Below are 16,878 nucleotides of genomic sequence, written 5' to 3' on the forward strand. Positions count from 1 at the left end.
GCTGCCCAAGTACCTGTTGGTTTTGCCGGCGCCCGAGCCGGGGCTGTGCAGCTCGGTCTCGCCCGGCCCGGAGCGCCCCGTCCCGCCGGGGCCGCTTCCCGCGCACCGAGCGCCCGCAGCCCCCCCGGCCGCCGCCGCCTCCCGCCCGGCCCCAGCCCAGGCAGCCGCGGCCCGACCCGCGCCGTGCTCCGCGCTGCCGCCTCGGCGCTCGCCCGCGTCCATCCCGGATCCGCTGAACGCCACAGCGCGGGGGGCATCGGCTGCCACGGCCCCTCGGCACGGCCGGACCCTCCGCCTGCGGTAGGGGCGCCGGTGCTGCAGGGAGAGCACGCGCCGCCTCACGGGACGGTGGGAGGAGCGGTGCGCCCCCCTCTCCGCCGAGCCGAGTGGCCACCGGGGCCGGTTCTGCGCTCCCGCGCCGCTCCCCTCAGCTCGTGGCTGCCAGCGCGGATGCCTCGCAAAGGGCCTTGGCGGCCTTCGCTTCGCCTTCCCGCCCCTCCGAGCCCCGTCGAGGCCGCGCCTCTCCCGCCGACCCCGGCCTGTCCCAGCTCCGGGCCGGGAGCGCCCTGAGGGGCCGCGCCCCCGCCCCGCGCCGTTACGTAACGCGGCGCACGCGGCGGCCCCGCTCCCACACACCCGCGCCACGTGCGCCGCGCCCCGCGGACAGAGGAGGAGGCGGGGGCGGGGTCAGAGCAGCTTTATTGGAGGAGAACGCGCGCGGGGGGCGGGGCCGGCGCGCGCGGGGGCACCGCCCCGCCCCTCACGCGGCGCCGCACGCGGCCCCCGTGCGCGCGCATGCCCCGCCGCCACGTGCAGGGCCGCCCCGCCCCTGGGCGTGGCCCGGCGGGGGCGTGGCCCGGGGGCGTGGTCCGGGGGGCGTGGCCGGGGGGCGTGGCCCGGCGGGATCCAGAGCGGGACCCCGGAGCCGGGCCCGCCCCGGCAGCTCCGCGCCCCGGTTCATTAAGGCACTGTGCGAGTGGTGAGCTGTGCTGGTTAGTAATTAATGACAGGAGTGTCTTAAGGCGACCAGTAAAGTTAGTTAACATCTCAGTAATCAAAATAGTTTTGCTTTAAACAGCAGTAAACGGGCTGAGAAGGCAGCAAGTTTGAAGTGGAGAGGCTGAAGAAGATTCTCAAAGGCACGTTCAGTTGATCTGAGTTTCTTCTTGTAACTCATGAATACACACTCCAGACTACAAAGAGAAGAAAAAGGTTGGACGATGTCCTTCAGCACCTCACCATAATAATCGTGCATTTTAAGAATTTAAGATAATAGAGATAAATCCCTCTTAAATCCCTTAAATCTAAGAATTTGCCCATGTTGGTTTTCTTAGTTGTAGTTTTCCCTTGTGCTTGCACACCAGGACTACGTCTCTGATGTCAATGGTTACTGCTGTGTTTGTTACTGTTATAGCACAAACTTAAAAACTTTGTCTTCCCATTAAATACTTGGCGATTACATGAAGACTCAAAAGACTGAACCATACAGGCCCTGGCTCTCTATCCTAACCCAACGGTAGTCTCTCATTTCACCCGGCAGCAAAACCTCTACACAAAGCCACACCAAAAAAGGTTCCTCTAGCAGGAAGCCAAGGCAGATGATAACGGTTCTCAGACAAGGAAGGCGTGTGGAATCTCATGTTACACTTCCGCAACAGGCACCTTTAAAAAAAAACCCCAAGTCTGTTCCTGGTTTCCAAGTCCTTGCTATTTCCACTTTCACCTTTGTCACCCTCACTCGTGGTTGAGATTCTGGTACTGGAGCTCCCACGTTATCACAGTTTGCCACTCACTGCATGCAATTATTAAATCCCTCACTGCTATTTCAAATTCATGTTGGATATACTTCCACCTGAATATCCTGGCTTTGCTTAAACTGTACCAGTCAGCAAATTAACACCATCCATTCCAAATCTAGGAGAAATCCCCATTTTGGTCAAACTTACCAATAATGATGATGATGATAATGACAACAACAGCTATCAATATTGCCCACATCTGTGAAAAAAAGCCATACAACACTTACTACACACCATGCAACAGCATCGACTGCCCCTCAGGGTACAGGAAAACAGCCCCTGCAAGGGACTTTTAGCACTGTTTGTCAGATCTAACATGGCAAGCAAAAGTTCTTCAGTCAACAAGCTCAGTCCACTACTAGCACTCAGGGATGGCAGGCCATGCACACAGGCAAACAGAGCAATATGGTTTTCTCCCCATAAACACTGTCCCGAGGGAATACACAAGCTGTTTAGTTACTCACCAAAGACGACTCCAACCTTTGGCAACAGCTACAAGTACAGGAGTCTGAGTGAGCTTCTTCCACTTTCTAATACTTCCTGCACACTAATTCAAGCTATGCATTTTTAGCCTTTTCTTCCTGTTTCTCAAAGCCTCAGATTACTGACATGCTTCCCCTCTGGCCATTACCATCTTAGACAAGATCCTGCATAGGGCAACATGGCCAGTAATGCAGCTTGTTGTTACTTCACCCAGCCACCGAGCCATGCTTTAACTTAAATAACATTGGCTAAACTTTTTCTGCCTTTTGAGATGCTGACCTGCAATACTGCACAGTATAAGCACACAAGCCAAGGTTACCTTGCAGTTCTTCCACCAATACTTCCTCTTCAGCTTGGCCGCGCTGGTCTCAAACTGGGAAGCTCCTGCTTGCAGGGCATCAGCGCGGTCATCCAGCTCTGACAGCTTCTGATCTCGCTCCAATACCTTGTCCACATTCACTCTCATGATGTCAACAACCTAGAGCAGTTCAATGCTTACAGTAAGTTACCAGTTGTGTGACACACAGTGGAACATACTGCAGCCAACAGACAGCAACACGTGGTACTCAGCGTTTTCTTGTCACAGAAGCAGGAGCTACTGCCTTTTAGTATATGCAGTCATAAGCTTAAAGAAAACTATGAAATTCACCTGTGGCTAGAAGCCCCTAGTGCCTACTTTAAAAAGTCAGTAGTGCTGGCATTCCTTCAAACCTGGGAAATAATTCCTGATTTGCTTCAGAAGGAGTTGAGGCATATAAACATGACAGTAAACCACATCAAAAAAAAACCTGCCAGCCAGCCTGGCTTTCGGACTCCACAAAAATCACATTTGGCAGTCAGCTCTCATGGCTACTCATGAGGAAGAAACTTAATTCTCTGTAAGCAAAGGTTTTTATCTTTACTTATGTCAAATCCTCAAGCACCAAGACTGCAGCTAGTGTTTGGACACTGGGAACTTCTCGCTGCTTCCCCTTCATATAATGAAGGGGAAACTGCTTTAGCAAAAATATCCCTTCTAATTACATAGGTTTCCTGCAGGAAGAGGATGACACTACTATCAGACCAGACTTTTACCTCATCTACTTGGTGTTGAGTCTGCTGAAGCCGGCGATTGCCTCCAGCAGCCATATTTGAGCTTCCAGGGACGTTGGCTGACCTGCAGTAAAGAAAGTCATCATTATACATCTGACAGTGCTGAAAACAGGGAACTTGTATCATTGGAATAAATACAGGGCAGTTTCTTACTGGAGAAATGGTGATTTAACAGCTGACAATGGGCACAAGTCACACACTGTCCCAAACATCTTGTCAACAAATTGCCTGCTGTGCTAAGAGGCAGCAGTGGCTTGCTAATACCACACTTTGCAATGAGGCAGGGGACAGCTCCAACAGTGGTCCATAGGGCTCAAAGAATGAGAAGTTTGGGCTCAGGGGTGTCCTTACTTTCCCATATGAACACAAGTACTAAGTTTCAAGCAACAGTAGTTTACAAAAAATTAAATGCAAAACCTTAATACTTATACTAACTATGTGATTTTCCAGCAATGCTTCTCTATTCTTTTGAAATGGTTGGTAAAGAGCAAGAGAAAGCACCAGAAGAAACAAGTATTTGGCAAATACAAGAATTTACCTTTGGTAAGCTTTGAATTCATAACAGAGTTCTTTACACCAGCTACAACACTCTCTAATGGATGCAAGAGCTTCTGCACATACTCCTCATTACTTTTTCACCACCTGGCCGGTTTTTAATGCGTCTCTCTGGAACTATCTGTACTCAATTTCCTTGTCCATGTTCTTCCACATCAGATGCTTGTTTAGAGCATCCTGGCACTCCAAACAGCCCAGTCTTACTGTTTCCTGTATTTATACGTTTGCACGTTAGCTTCTAACTTGCATCTAGTGAGTACAGGCACAACGCGCGACCCAGGACAAGGCTCAGAGCCGGCCCTGTACAATACAGTATCACTGTTTTGGCACTGCCGCCACCCTTCGGTGCTGCTTCAGTGCCAGTTCCAGGTGAACAGCCTCGGAAATGACACTGGCTTCCTGCGAGGTTCCGAACAGAGCAACGCCCCGGTGCCCAGCAGGCGCTCTCCCCGGCAGGGCGGGGCCCCGCTCTGAGACGCGCCCGGGGCTGGCGGGACAGCCCGGCCAGCGCAGCCCAGGCCAGCGCAGCCCAGGCCAGCGCCCCGGTACCGGCCCGAGCAGCGGCGCAGGGGGCGCGCCCCAAGGCACGGCCGGGCCGGGCCTCGCCTCCGCCGCCGGCCGCGACCGCCCCTCCGCGCAGCCCCTCCCGGAGCCCCCGCCCGCGGCGCCGGACCGGGCCCTGCTCCCGCCCGCTCCCCAGCTGCCCCCGCTCGCCCCGCACTCACATCCTGACGGCGGGACGGGAACGGGGCCACAGCGGGAGCACCCGGGCGGGTCCAGCGGGAACTGCGCGCGGCGCCCCGCGCTGACGACTCACGGGGCGGGACCCGGGGCGGGATCGGGGCGGGGGCGATGGGCGGAGCCCGGGGCGGGATCGGGGCGGGGGCGACAGGCGGAGCCCGGGGCGGGATGGGGCGGAGGCGATGGGCGGGGCCCAGGGCGGGATCGGGGCGGGCTCAGGGCGGAGCCTGGGACGGGGCTCGGGAGCGGGGCCGGGCCGGCCCCGGGGCGGGGCTGGGGCGGGGCCGGGCCATGGCCGTGCCCTCGCAGGCCGCTGTCCGCGGCTGCGGCCGCTGGGGGGCGCTGTGCCGACCCTGCCCGCCCCGGGCGGTGACGGGAACGGCAACGGCAACAACGGAGCGGCGCGAGCGGGCGCGGGGACAGACACACGGACAGACACGGACACACAGATACACACACAGACACGGGGACAGACACACGGACAGACACGGACACACAGACACACAGACACAGACACGGACACACGGACAGACACGGACACACAGATACACAGACACGGACACACGGACAGACACGGACACACAGATACACACACAGACACGGACAGACACACGGACAGACACGGACACACAGATACACAGACACGGGGACAGACACACGGACAGACACGGACACACAGACACACAGACACAGACACGGACACACGGACAGACACGGACACACAGACACACAGACACGGGGACAGACACACGGACAGACACGGACACACAGATACACACACAGACACGGGGACAGACACACGGACAGACACGGACACACACACGGACAGACACGGACACACAGATACACAGACAGACACGGGGACAGACACACGGACAGACACGGACAGACACACGGACAGACACGGACACACAGATACACACACAGACACGGGGACAGACACACGGACAGACACGGACACACAGATACACAGACACACGGGGACAGACACACGGACAGACACGGACACACAGACACACAGACACGGGGACAGACACACGGACAGACACGGACACACAGATACACAGACACGGACACACGGACAGACACGGACACACAGATACACACAGACACAGACACGGACACACGGACAGACACGGACACAGACACACAGACACGGGGACAGACACACGGACAGACACGGACACACAGACACACAGACACGGGGACAGACACACGGACAGACACGGACACACAGATACACACACAGACACGGGGACAGACACACGGACAGACACGGACACACAGATACACCACAGACACGGGGACAGACACACGGACAGACACGGACACACACACGGACAGACACGGACACACAGATACACAGACAGACACGGGGACAGACACACGGACAGACACGGACAGACACACGGACAGACACGGACACACAGATACACACACAGACACGGGGACAGACACACGGACAGACACGGACACACAGATACACAGACACACGGGGACAGACACACGGACAGACACGGACACACAGACACACAGACACGGGGACAGACACACGGACAGACACGGACACACACACGGACAGACACGGACACACAGACACACAGACACGGGGACAGACACACGGACAGACACGGACACACAGATACACACACAGACACGGGGACAGACACACGGACAGACACGGACACACACACGGACAGACACGGACCACACCAGATTACACAACACACGGGGACAGACACACGGACAGACACGGACACACAGATACACACAGACACGGGGACAGACACACGGACAGACACGGACACACAGATACACACACAGACACGGGGACAGACACACGGACACACGGACACACAGATACACACACAGACACGGGGACAGACACACGGACAGACACGGACACACAGATACACACAGACACGGGGACAGACACACGGACAGACACGGGGACAGACACACGGACAGACACGGACACACAGATACACACACAGACACGGGGACAGACACACGGACAGACACGGACACACACACGGACAGACACGGACACACAGACACACAGACACACGGGGACAGACACACGGACAGACACGGACACACAGATACACACACAGACACGGGGACAGACACGGACAGACACAGACACACAGATACACACACAGACACGGCCGCGGGGACAGACACACGGACAGACACGGACACACAGATACACACACAGACACGGCCGCGGGGACAGACACACGGACAGACACGGACACACAGATACACACACAGACACACGGACAGACACGGACACACAGATACACAGACAGACACGGGGACAGACACACGGACAGACACAGACACACAGATACACACACAGACACGGGGACAGACACGGACAGGCACAGACACACAGATACACAGACACGGGGACAGACACACGGACAGACACGGACACACACACGGACAGACACGGACACACAGACACACAGACACACGGGGACAGACACACGGACAGACACGGACACACAGATACACACACAGACACGGGGACAGACACACGGACAGACACGGACACACAGATACACAGACACGGGGACAGACACACGGACAGACACGGACACACACACGGACAGACACGGGGACAGACACACGGACAGACCACGGACACACACACGGACAGACCACGGAACACGGACACACAGATACACACACAGACACGGGGACAGACACACGGACAGACACGGACACACAGACACACAGACACGGGGACAGACACACGGACAGACACGGACACACAGATACACACACAGACACGGGGACAGACACACGGACAGACAACGGACACACACACGGACAGACACGGACACACAGATACACAGACACACGGGGACAGACACACGGACAGACACGGACACACAGATACACACACAGACACGGCCGCGGGGACAGACACACGGACAGACACGGACCACAGATACACACACAGACACGGGACAGACACACGGACACACGGACACACGGACACAACAGATACACAGACACGGGGACAGACACGGACACACGGACACACAGATACACAGACACGGGGACAGACACACGGACAGACACGGAACACAGATACACACACAGACACGGGGACAGACACACGGACACACGGACGCACAGATACACAGACACGGGGACAGACACACGGACAGACACGGACACACAGATACACACACAGACACGGGGACAGACACACGGACAGACACGGACACACCACACGGACAGCACACGGACACACAGACACACAGACACACGGGGGACAGACACACGGACAGACACGGACACACAGATACACACACAGACACGGGGACAGACACGGGAACAGACACAGACACACAGATACACACACAGACACGGCCGCGGGGGACAGACACACGGACAGACACGGACACCACAGATACACACACAGACACACGGACAGACACGGACACCACAGATACACACACAGACACGGGGACAGACACACGGACAGACACGGACAGCACAGACACACAGACACACGGGACAGACACACGGACACAGACACGGACACACAGATACACACACAGACACGGGGACAGACACACGGACAGACACGGACACAGATACACAGACACGGGGACAGACACACGGACAGACACGGACACACAGATACACACACAGACACGGACAGACACACGGACAGACACGGACACACAGATACACAGACAGACACGGGGACAGACACACGGACAGACACGGACACACAGATACACACACAGACAACGGGGACAGACACACGGACGACACGGACACACACACGGACAACACGGACACACAGACACACAGACACGGGGGACAGACACACGGACAGACACGGACACACAGATACACACAACAGACACGGGGACAGACACACGGACAGACACGGACAGACGATACACACACAGACACGGACACACACACGGACAGACACGGACCACCAGATACACAAGACACGGGACAGACACACGGACAGACACGGACACAAAGATACACAGACACGGGGACAGACACACGGACAGACACGGACACACAGATACACACACAGACACGGGGACAGACACACGGACAGACACGGACACACACACGGACAGACACGGACACACAGATACACAGACACACGGGGACAGACACACGGACAGACACGGACACACACACGGACAGACACGGACACACAGACACACGGGGACAGACACACGGACAGACACGGACACACAGATACACACACAGACACGGACAGACACGGACACACAGATACACAGACACGGGGACAGCCACGGACACACGGACACACAGATACACAGACACGGGGACAGACACACGGACAGACACGGACACACAGATACACACACAGACACGGGGACAGACACACGGACACACGGACACACAGATACACACACAGACACGGCCGCGGGGACAGACACACGGACAGACACGGACAGACACAGACACACAGATACACACACAGACACGGGGACAGACACACGGACACACGGACACACAGATACACAGACACGGGGACAGACACACGGACAGACACGGACACACAGATACACACACAGACACGGGGACAGACACGGACAGACACGGACACACAGATACACACACAGACACGGGGACAGACACGGACACACGGACACACAGATACACAGACACGGGGACAGACACACGGACAGACACGGACACACAGATACACACACAGACACGGGGACAGACACACGGACACACGGACACACAGATACACACACAGACACGGCCGCGGGGACAGACACACGGACAGACACGGACACACAGATACACACACAGACGGCCACAGGGACGGACACACGGACAGACACGGACACACAGATAGATACACACACACAGACACGGGGACACACACACGGACACACGGACAGACACGGACACGGACACGCAGATACACACACAGACACGGACACACACACGGACAGACAGACGTACACACACACACGGACACAGAGACACGTGCATTTCGTGGTGCTGTCACTGGTGTCCGCGGGCGGCCCGGGGCTCTCCTTGTCCTCGTCCCCGCCCTGGATCCAGGGGCGCCCGGCGGGGCCCCCGCGCTCGCTGCCCCGGGTGCCGGCGGGGCCTGGAGCCGATGCTGCCCCGGCACCCGCACGCCGCTGTCGGTGACCAGAGCAGGGCCGGTCCACGCCGGGGTTCGGCTGCTGCTGGCGGTGCTCCCGTGGAGTCCCGGGGCTACTCCGCCAGGGAACATCGCCCTCCGCAAGGCACTGGTGGGAGGGCGGCACTGGCTGCCTTTGCACCACGTGTTGTGATTTCTCTTTTTCCCCTTATTAAACTTTATCTCACCCCAAGCATTCTTTTCCCTCATGTTTAGTCTTCCAGTTCTTTCCCGCCATACCCCTGGGGATAAGGGAGGAGGTGCGGGAGTGGACACAGCTGGTGGGTTTCTGTCTGCTTTCAGGACGGTCAACCCGCCGCGATAGTAAAGAACCCAGCAATTAACAGCCATGTAAAATGGAAAAATGGGGGGAAATGAGAGAGCAATTTGGAGAGTTAAATGCTGATTTATTCTTAAAGAGAAACATAATTGAACTTTTTCTGCAGTCAAGAAACTCTCTTAATGAAATCTCATCTGCTGTTGTGGAGCTGAGTTTTGGAAGAGCTTGCTCATAATGGTACTAACATAGTCTCAGACTGACCAGACGATTAATTTACTAAACCTGGTTTTGGGTTTTGTCTGCTGGGCCAGCCTTGTAGTCTGGTGCAAGTTTCATTCTTGAGGACCAGTTCATGCAAGCTGTGTATTTGATTAGTGCAGTAATGACTGCATCTCTTAGGTTTCTGCATCAGCAGCCCTCTTCAATTCTGCCATTTGACTCTGCTTTGTGTACACTGTAGGATTAAGCATTTTGCTACCAGGTCTACATGGTTTCTCATGAAAACCCTGGATGGGATTGTCCACTGAAGAGGAACTACAAACAAAGCTCTGGGGGCTGCACCTGCTCATGGGCAGGCTGTGGACTGTCACACTACAACCTGTAAAAAATCAGATGCAATATACTTACAAGCAGGTCATGTAGAGCAGAAACTTTTTTTTTGTGGTTCCTTACAGTGACTAAAGGATTACTTCGCTCTCAAAGTAGGATGGAAGAGATGTATTCAGAAGAAGGCACACACTTTGTATGGGGAAATTTTCTTTTTTAATTTACAGCAGAAAGAATATAAAGCATTCAGAAAACATTTTCCATATTTTAAGGGCAATTCAAAACATTTTGCATGGTTCCAGCAGCTGAGTTCTTCAACAGATCCATTGATTCAGTGATGCTTTACATGCACAGTTACAAAAATAAAACTTACAAAAGAGAAGACATCTATACTAGTTTTACATGCAAGTCTTGGGGACCCCCCATTGGGCACCAGCTATTGTGTGGAACTGCCATAAGCGTGCAACCAGAGAGGGGGTTCATGTTATATTCTGTATTTCTTTCACACAGTATTACTGCTGTCGAATGTGTTTCACAAAGGAGCGATTCTATTATCAGAAGACAGAAGATCTGGCTCCTGGCACTTGGGAATTTGAATTTTCCTAGAAAGCTGCACTTACTTATCTTAGGTGAAAATGTTAAGTTCCACAACCACGAAGAGGGTTTGAAGAATCACTTCACTGTGGGGGAGTGCTCCTCCCTCCCCAGTGACACACTGAAGGGTTACGGCCCGACACAACAAAGCACTTGGGAGCTGTACCTGGCTTCAAGCATGCCGGGAGTCCTGGAGCTGTGCTGCAGAACTGCCTGCATGTTTAACAGCCAGTACAGGCTTAAACGTTTGGCTGAAGCAGGATCTAGATTAGTAGATACACCACCAGGCCCATGGATCTGGAAGAGTAATTTGAAATAGCTCTGTATATTACTGAATCATTTTCTGTAAAGACAAGGAGTTAAAACATTTCCACTGAGGTCACTACTCTTGTTAGGAACAGATCAATTCTATATTGTTACGTACTCGTTAATGGGTGCAATATTTCAGTTTCAAAATGTCAAGAGTTCTTCCAGTACTAATACAGAGCATTTCCAATTCATTCCAAAGGAGATTCTTCAGCGTCTCCTGTTCTGTTTTGGCGTGAGAGGAAAATTTGATGGTTAAGATTCCAATTGCAGACAGTAAATCGAGGCTTCGAGGCTGCCCACAGGCACAGTGCGAGCGCCAGGCCATTTGTTTCGCCTTTTTCCCTTTTTTTTAAAATTGAATCAGGTCATAAAGCAGCAGTTCAGAAATGTACAAGAGAATTCTGGTAATGAGCTATAGCACATCTACTGTAATTCAATGCTGGCAGTGAAAAGAAGTAATTAAAAACAGGTACAATTATAGAAAAGGCACCAAGAGCACTGACCCCAGTTTTTTTTGCCACAATCTTTGTTTTTACTCTTCTTTTAAAGACACCAGTTTCAAAGCTTCTTATGTGTGAATATTTTTTGGCTTCACAACAAGCCTTGCGTTTAAACATTGCAGTTGGTGGCCGGGATCAAGCAAGAACAACTATTCCAAAACTAACAATCTCAAATTTACACAAGTTCATTCAGAAATTTCAAACTGCCATGAGCGAGACAGACAGGAGCAGTTTCTGATCTCAGACACATGTACGTGACCCACAAGTAATGACACGGACTTCAGGAGTTTCTTCCCTTACATTCCTGTGTAATGAAGATCAGAACTGGTTCCCATTGTTGAGAATCTGTGACAGTTTTAAATTAGTAGTTCAATTTAAAAAAAATCTAATTTCTTTGGCTCCTCACTATGTGGAAATAGCAATATACCATGACACCCCTACAGGATCAGTTTGCATCTTTTTTTTAAGTTTTACTTAATTTTTTAAAATTTTTTGTGCAATTTTTATTACATTTTCTGACTTCCAGCAGGAGATATGAAAATGTGAAACATATTTTCTACTTTCGTACTATTTATTTTTTTTTCATTTTATGTTCATTCTAAGTGTTCTTTATTGGAGTGAGTGTATGGTGTTAAGCTAAATACGGTTTTTGTACTCTTATGATTATCTGCTTTGCAAAAGTAACTTAATTTTCTTAAGCAATATTAGCATTCACATTACTTGGCACCATTGGCAAAAAAAAAAAAGAAAAAAAAAAGACGGGGGTAAAAAAAAAGAAGGAAGGAATACATAAATTAAACCCAACTGAACCAAACTCCTGGTAGCCAAAATCAAATGTAAACATATCCTTTTTTTCTTTTTTTTTTTTTTTTTTTAAAGTAATGTTGCTCTGCCTTTTTTTCCTAAGTCTAAATACAGTAGCTCTTTTTTTGCCATTTAGTCATGCTTTAGCAAAAATGTTCTTCTAAAGAACATTTAAAATAAAGTTTCTTATAGTGAAATAAAGTTTTTGTTTCATTTTACAGACCATAGCCACTAATGCTTTGCTTTGTTCATTTCTTTTTCTTGAGTTCATGCACATATCTCTTTAATATATACAATATGTACAAACAATACATCCACACTCTTCTCGTTCATTCAGACAAAACTATACAAATAATAATTTTATCTTGCCAAGTTATTGACCCTTTGTGAATAAAATATTTAGTAATTAATCAATATATTCCCTTTCAAATATTTTTTTCTCATTTTCCATTTCTACCTTCTATATATACAGAAACTGCCCAGATTTTGATGAAGTAGCCAAAATAAGAAATTTACTGGCCAGAATGCAGCACCACTGATCTTTAGGTGGCATAAAATGTCCAGGCAACATATGTACGTGACTGCAAAATGACAAGAGGTTTGACAAGTACATAAGAGAAAAAGCTACATGTTTTACAAATTATTTAAGAACTTAATTAAAACAATAGTACATGAAGGTAAGGCTAGAAAATAAAGTGCTGAACATGAGAGAAAGTACATGACAGCTGATATGTTTGCAGGTTCTAGTAAAAATACAAAAAAAAAAAAGTGTAAAACTTGCTTAAGCTGCTCTCTCTGTTCCTCATGCAATACCCGTGTCTCTCATACACCAACCCCTCCTGTAAGTTCCCACGGGATGTATTAAAAACCTGCAGATTTAAAAAGTTGCATTAAGTGTGCTGTAGAGGTTTAAATAAAACACAAAAGACAGGAGTGCGAAGGAAATGAGGATGCATGGACCCAATAAAGATGTACTGATCTAAGCCCCTCCACTGAGACTCTCAAAGCTTCAGTTTCTTGGAGATGACTGACAGGTGCAGGAACAGCATTCTTGTGTTGCTTGTGCATTCCCACCTTTTCTGAACAATATTTTTGGTATAATATTTGTACAGTTCCACATGTTGTTTAATACAGCCCTATATGAAAAGGATAATTAATCGCTTCTTCCTTCCTTCTCGGAGAATGAAGCAACTCACGGTTTCCTCCTGGTGTCTTGTTTTCCCCACGATCCAACAGAAGATTGAGTTCCAAGATGTCTTGCTGAACAAATTAAAAGTTGTCCATGAAAGTGCAAATGCAATGACCAAAACATTACTGTTAAAATCCTGCAGCTGGTATTTCCAGAACTGCAGTGGTTATTTTTGTTGTTGTTGCATGTCTCTGCTAAAAACAGAAAATGAAAACAGTCTGAAAAGCAATGTCACATTGCTACGGGATGCTGCTGCGTATCTTCAAGTTCCTTGGCCTTTTTCAATTCTTTCACTCTGAAAAAACAAAGAGGAGCTATGTAACACTTCTATTACAAATCTCTTGAAGACAGAACAATCACAAGGATTCATCACTCCAACCTCCCGTGCAGAAGAGGCAGCTCCCAGAGACATGGCAGGAGGGTAACGCCTTCCCAACACCATAAACAGTTGGAAGCGCAAGAATGGACCACTGGAGATCCCAGACAAACACGTTTGGAGAGACACTTGGTTCCAGTTAATGTTTTCCCCCCAGTAGTGGCAACTACAGCTGGGTTTTGTTCTGGTGGCCTGATTGCTTGAGGTTTCCCGGACTGCTGTTCACTGCCTGACCCTGCAGCTGCTTCCTATTTGTCGTGGCAAAGGGGCTGTTCAGTGCTGAGCCCTTTTCTCCACACGGTGCTGAGGCAGCGACAGCACAGTGGGGGAAAATCAGTCTGTCCAGCTTGGAAAGGAAGCCTGGTGCTGATACAAGAACTTAACGTAAGAAAGTATTTATGTGCAAGCAGAAGAACCAGTATGGGTGTGAAGAAAGGTACTTTGTTTCACAAGTACTCCAGCTGCTGGTGCCTGTACGTTTTATGTTGCTGGTAGCATGTTGGTGTATTTTCCCAGCAGTGCAGGATGCTGTGTGCCAAGGGAGATGAACCTACAGTGTGGAAGTCACTCTTCCTAGATGTGGCCTCATGCCCCAGTTCTCAATTCTCTCAAATGCATGCCATACCTTACCTCCTCTAACCTGTCAGCACAAGAACTAAACCATCACTGAAAGCCAAGAAAGTTAAAAATTAAATTAAAGGATGAAGAAAAAGGGAATCATTTCAATCCCATTGAGTGAAACAGCTCTGCACTGGAGCTGGGCAGCAGCAAAACCTCTGCTCAGGCTGAGAACCTGGCTGTGTGTCAGTGCAGGCTCCCTGCAGAGGAGCCAGACCAAATCCAGAGGTATTTCCATGCTGCCCCTAAAACAAAAGGTGCCCAGCTGTGCTTGGGGCTGGCTCTGCCTCCGCTTGCAGGGATTTCCTCTGCAGTGAGGTCCCTTTGCCACCTGCCTCTACATGTCCTCCCTCTGCTCCTGCAAGGGGAAGTCCCCCACAAAAGGAGCAGTTTACAGCTCAAAATGAAAGGTGATCTAGCTAAGCATGTACAGGCTCAAGTGCTCATGTGATGTTGCAAAAACTTGAAAGGACAAGTAACAAAGGTGTAATACAAAAAAATAGTGTAAGAGATGCAAATCTGTGTAATGCAACCAGCTACAAGTGAAAGCATTTAACAAAGCCCAAGTAAATAAAAGTAATAAAACATGTCAGGAGAGCTGAGAAGCAGCAGTGACAGTTTGTAGCTACTGTGCGTAGACTTACACCCACACATCTTCTTCTGGCTCTTGCACCAGCCTAATATAAGGATACAGTGAAGGCTATAAATTGATCTCTATAAATACACCTCCATTTCACGTTTTATTTAGTCATTTTTCTGCACGTACTGTTAGTCAGAACCACAGTGAAAAGGGAGCTGGGTGCTTTTACCTCTGTTTTAGCTGACTTAAAGCTCTAGCACTCAAATGCATTCTCAGTATTTGTGAAATGTGGCCAACAGGGGTCAAATCAGACTAAACTGTATGCAGGTTAGACCTTTGCTAATTATCTTAATTCCACTGTTGGAGAATATCATGTATGGAAAGACAGAGGGCTCTGCTAGTCCAAATGCACACAGTGTGTTCAGAGTCTGATGGCCACTGCTGAAGGGGCCCCAGCATTCCTGAAATCCAAGCCCAGAACAGGAGCCCAGAAGGCTCTCCCAGGTGCCAAGCAGTGCTCTGGTCCCCAGGCTGAGGAAGGCACAAGGCAGCACCAGGGGTTCTCAGTTCCTACTTGGACAGTGCTATGCCGAGCCTGACTGCCTGCTACAACTTCACAGAGAAATCTTCTACAGAAGATTTTGGCTCTACACAAGATGGTGTCTAAAAGAGCCTGTTGACATCAAGAGAGTGGAGACTCCAGCACTGCACAGAAGGCAGCAACAAGCCTCTACTCAGGCTGACAGCCTGAGTTCTATCTAAGTTCATTGGGGTTCTTCATGCTGAGTACAGCTAGATCCCCTTCTCATTGCAAGAAACAGGAGGGCTGGCACAGTAAGCCAAAACCAGTCACAAATTACAAGCTACTCATCTTCAGTCTATCTAGTTTTATTTTATTGGAGCAGAAAAGCAGCCTCTCACTTGAATTTATAACCAATATGTCTAGTAGTGCACCATTTAGAAGCAGGAGAGCCAAAATCCCTGGTGCTGTGCTAGAAAAGGTGTTGTGCCTCTGTGCAATGGACAGTTTTTAAGGCTTAGATTAACTGTGTTTAAGGTACCATCAATTAATGCATGATTTGCAGTGCAACTTCCAAGTGTTTTCTGTTGCACTTCAGTACTGTAATGTAAAATTAACCTGTTATTATCTCACTGAGAACATGCACATTAAGTAAGCTGGTGGCTCTTCCACTGAGACATGCTATTCCTTACTTTAGCACTTCACATGCAAGC

At 50.6% G+C, this 16,878-nt stretch overlaps 2 protein-coding genes across 8 annotated transcripts in view; both read right to left on the reverse strand.

Moving 5' to 3' along the window:
* Window positions 1-980: 980 nt before the first annotated feature.
* VAMP3 (vesicle associated membrane protein 3) lies at window positions 981-4,782 on the reverse strand. The gene is made up of 5 exons (XM_039564120.1): window positions 4,655-4,782; window positions 3,357-3,438; window positions 2,602-2,760; window positions 1,947-1,998; window positions 981-1,193 (listed from the first exon to the last, which is right to left on the reverse strand). Coding segments are annotated over exons 1-5 (315 nt in total). The 5' UTR covers window positions 4,657-4,782; the 3' UTR covers window positions 981-1,173.
* A 6,086-nt stretch (window positions 4,783-10,868) lies between these two features.
* CAMTA1 (calmodulin binding transcription activator 1) overlaps window positions 10,869-16,878 on the reverse strand; it is a 235,443-nt gene continuing 229,433 nt past the window's right edge. For all 7 annotated transcript variants that reach the window (XM_039563897.1, XM_039563894.1, XM_019289757.3 and 4 more), the window contains one exon: window positions 10,869-14,366. In XM_039563897.1, the coding sequence (XP_039419831.1) occupies window positions 14,303-14,366 (64 nt within the window). In that variant the 3' untranslated portion in view covers window positions 10,869-14,302. The remainder of the gene's footprint in view (window positions 14,367-16,878) is intronic.

This window comes from Corvus cornix, chromosome 21, assembly GCF_000738735.6.
Source record: "Corvus cornix cornix isolate S_Up_H32 chromosome 21, ASM73873v5, whole genome shotgun sequence".
NCBI lineage: Eukaryota > Metazoa > Chordata > Aves > Passeriformes > Corvidae > Corvus > Corvus cornix.